The sequence below is a fragment of the Gordionus sp. m RMFG-2023 genome, chromosome 2, assembly GCF_954871325.1.
Source record: "Gordionus sp. m RMFG-2023 chromosome 2, tfGorSpeb1-WG-v2, whole genome shotgun sequence".
NCBI classification, from domain to species: Eukaryota; Metazoa; Nematomorpha; class Gordioida; order Chordodea; family Parachordodidae; genus Gordionus; species Gordionus sp. m RMFG-2023.
In genome coordinates, this window is record NC_088776.1 from 33,084,729 (window position 1) to 33,088,569 (window position 3,841).

Below are 3,841 nucleotides of genomic sequence, written 5' to 3' on the forward strand. Positions count from 1 at the left end.
ATATTCTTAACTTTAATAATTACTTACAACTTTTTCCTTCTTTATACTGAAAAATATTTATCCACTCTATTTATAATCTCAAATTAAAATATAAACAAATAGTTTAGCATGATTTTATGCATGTTTATCATTTTGAAGTAGGAAGCCAACAATCACTAAATATGAATTCAAAATTAATAATATAATAGATTCAAGCCTTTATTTCCAATAAATTCAAATCAGGGGCGTCACTTTTACAATCTCAGAGAGCTCAATTTTTTTTTATAAATTATTTACAAAATTAAAGTTCATTTGTTTCTCTATTTGGATAATAGCTAATATAATATATCAAGAAAAGTTTTTAAGGCAAATATAAAAATTGAATTTAGGTAAAAGAATGAGACTTAACGAAAATGTCTAAAAAAAACATAGTAAAGAGAAACTAGGAAGAAGAAAGAAGGTAAAGGGAGATAAAGGATTATCCGATGAAATATAAAACACAAATAATCATGGTAGCATGTCTTTGTTGTAAGATAAATGATTCCATAAGCTAATCAATCTTTTAGCAAATCTGCTCCCGTTAAGGTGGTAATAATGGAGCTGGTGATTATAAATGAGTAAGAAGTATCTATGGTGCTGTATTTTGGTGATTAGCAGGATTTCTGCAAGGGCGAGGTGGTTGGATGGTGTATTTGGATAATGAAGGGGAAGTCCCAAACCAGTAAGTGGCCCTTTGACCAAGGGATTAAGGACATTTTCCTTCGACAATAAATATGCTGGTTGGTTCAAGTCTAGATGGAATGCCTCTGGATTTAGGTGTATGCAAAATGATATAATTAAATTTGGTGTGTTGTAGAAAACAGCCTCGACAAAAGCAGCAATGGAGACAAATTTTCAGGCTCAACAAATTTTTCAGAGGAGTAGAGCCCCTGTACCCCTCCCCCATAGTCAAGTGATGCTACTGATTTAAATACATCCATAGAGGCTTTACATACTTAAAATATATTTAAGAGTTTTCAAATTCATTAAAATTGTATATTTTTGCAACAATATTAATAAATAAAAAAACTTTTTTTTCTTTATGAACAAAATCATATCGCAGAATTGATTAAATGGTAAAGATCTACAAAGCCCAGCCCACAAGCTAAAAAAATAAAAAAAATTAGAATAGGCAAGGCAAGATATCCTTGCAAGTTAAATAAATTAAAAAATGTGGAATCAAATCTGCAAAAAACAATATCATAAAATTACCAAAATCAATGAAATAGTAGATTGATTTTTTAAATTTTATAGCCTATTAAAATAATATTAAATAACATCCCTAATTACAATCTTTATTCCCAATTGTTAAAATTTCCTGCTTTTCATACTTGCCCCATTTTCTCATGATGACAATCCATTTTGATGTGCTCTGATTAATCTCCTTTACTTATTTTACAAGTAAAGTGAATTAATTTTATAGTACTTTAAATATTATGATAGAATTTTTTTTATTATTAAAAAACTAAAAAAATAATATGTTAAATTTATTAAAATATTTACATAAAATTTTACTGACCTCTAAGATACTGACATATTATTTATATTATTAAAATTAATAAAATTCTGATAATTTTTATTATAATTGAAGAATTTTTTTAAAATTACTGACAATTTTAAATAATATAGAATATTTGTTAAATCCCACCAATTTGTCAAATGTGTGTTAACTGATTTCCAGATTAGAAACCAAGGTCTATCAATAAATATATATCTAGGTTGATTTTACATGTTTTCATCTAAATAAAATTATTAAGAATTTTTTGTGATATATAATAAGCTTTAATAAATTATAATTCAATTAATAAATATAGATATCACTTATAAAGTTAAAGGAGTTAATAATACATAAATGATAAATACCATGATTTTATTAAAAATATACTGTACATATTTATAAGTACTTTAAAAAGATAAGAATAATTATCTAATAGAAAAAACATTTGAATTAATATCCAATACTGAATTATTTGATACATAATATATTTTTTGACCAAATAATTTAATTTGACGTATATGTGTATCTCTTCCATTTAAATGATTGCCCAGAATAATAATTTGCAAATGAAATGCATTTATAAAATTATCTTTGATTTTTTTCAAATCATAAATTTTGTATAAATCTATACACATCCACCCATTAGGTTCTACACACTCAAGAAAATGACAAGTTTGCAGATCATATAGATTAGTTCCATATTTTACTTTAATTCTGATTAAATGTTTAAGCAATTATGTATATTGTTACTTATTTGGAGAATAACTCTCATCCAATTTATAATCAATATATATATAAATTTTTGATATAGAAACTCTATAAGGATAAGAAATGTCTATAAAATGAGGTTGTGGTCCACTGGATTGCCAAAATGTTTCTAAATTATTGTCTTTTAAATTTTTAACACCATGATCTAAAAAAAATTAAACATGTTTAAAAAAGGGTATTCAATAATACGTATTATTCATATACCTATTTTGTAAGAGGATACATTCCAAACACCTACAAGAGTTAAATCTACTAAATTATTTGGCAGAACAGTGGAATTACTCAATATATTAGTATTCATAATGGGAAATACGATTTATCCGAAAATAATTTGCATGGTTTTGACTAGGTATACATCCAGGTATCGTGCAGCATGATATACTTTTTTTTTGTGTTTTGATGTTTTGTCGCGGGGCTTTTTGCTAAATTTTGCAAGCTTAAAATTTGATTTGGGTATCATCGTCCCTCTAGTTTGTATTTTTTTTAATAGGTGTTTTGTTGTATTTCTAATTGATTCCCTAAATATTAATTAGCATTTAGCTATTTAAATTTAATTTAAAATAAAAAGCATTTTTTAATTTATTTGTCAAATCTCTTATAACGTTTCAAAATTATACAAATTTATAATCGCTTCAAATATATTTGTGGCCATTTTAAGTCATTTGACGTTTTTTCATAAATGTTCATACGAAGAGGTGGACCCTAACCAATAATATTATAAATATGTAAATAATATTATAAATATGTAAATAATATTATAAATATGTAAATAATATTATAAATATGTAAATAATATTATAAATATATATAAATTATACTATATTAATTATGTAAATAATATTAATTATTATATTATAATTAAATCCTATTAAATATTACAATTATATATTACTAAAAGACACGGCCTAAACTGCTCCCGTAGCCAAGGTCGCCACCTTCGGCATAAAGCAATAAATAAAATAATCCATAACGCTCTCAATAAAGCTAAAATTCCTAACATTCTAGAACCAACAAACTCTACAAGATAATCTCAGACCTGACGGTTTAACCTGCATCCCATGGTCCAATGGGAAATCCCTAATTTGGGACGCTACCTGTGTCTCTTCCTTTCCCTCATCAATTAATTCAAATCCTCTTACTAATGGCGAAAATAAAAAAATCAATAAATACTCAATATTAAATAATTTTATTTTTCAACCCATAGTCATCACAACTAATGGTAATTTCTCCCAATCAACATATTCATTTTTAAAAATTTTAGCACGTAAGATTTTTAACATAACAAACGAAAAACGCGAGTCAATCTTCCTAAAACAAAAAATACAATTTTTAAACATAATTATACATGTTTTTTAGGTACATTTTTACTATAAGCTCTTTTTAGAGCATCGATATTCCCATAATTTATATTTTAATAATATATATATTTTTTTAAAATTGTTATTTTATTTTTTACATTTTACAAATAAATAAATAAAAAAAAAAAATTTATATTAATACAATTTTTATATTTTTCTTTATATCAAATTAATTTAAATTAAATATATTAATTACTTT

General features: G+C 24.6%; 1 protein-coding gene across 1 annotated transcript; it reads right to left on the reverse strand.

Annotated features, from left to right (window-relative positions):
• Positions 1-486: 486 nt before the first annotated feature.
• On the reverse strand, positions 487-2,585 carry LOC135924269 (anaphase-promoting complex subunit 10-like). Its single transcript, XM_065459323.1, has 3 exons — positions 2,489-2,585; positions 2,283-2,429; positions 487-785 (listed from the first exon to the last, which is right to left on the reverse strand). The coding sequence occupies exons 1-3, from the start codon at positions 2,583-2,585 to the stop codon at positions 487-489; spliced, it is 543 nt and encodes a 180-aa protein (XP_065315395.1).
• Between the last annotated feature and the right edge of the window lie 1,256 nt (positions 2,586-3,841).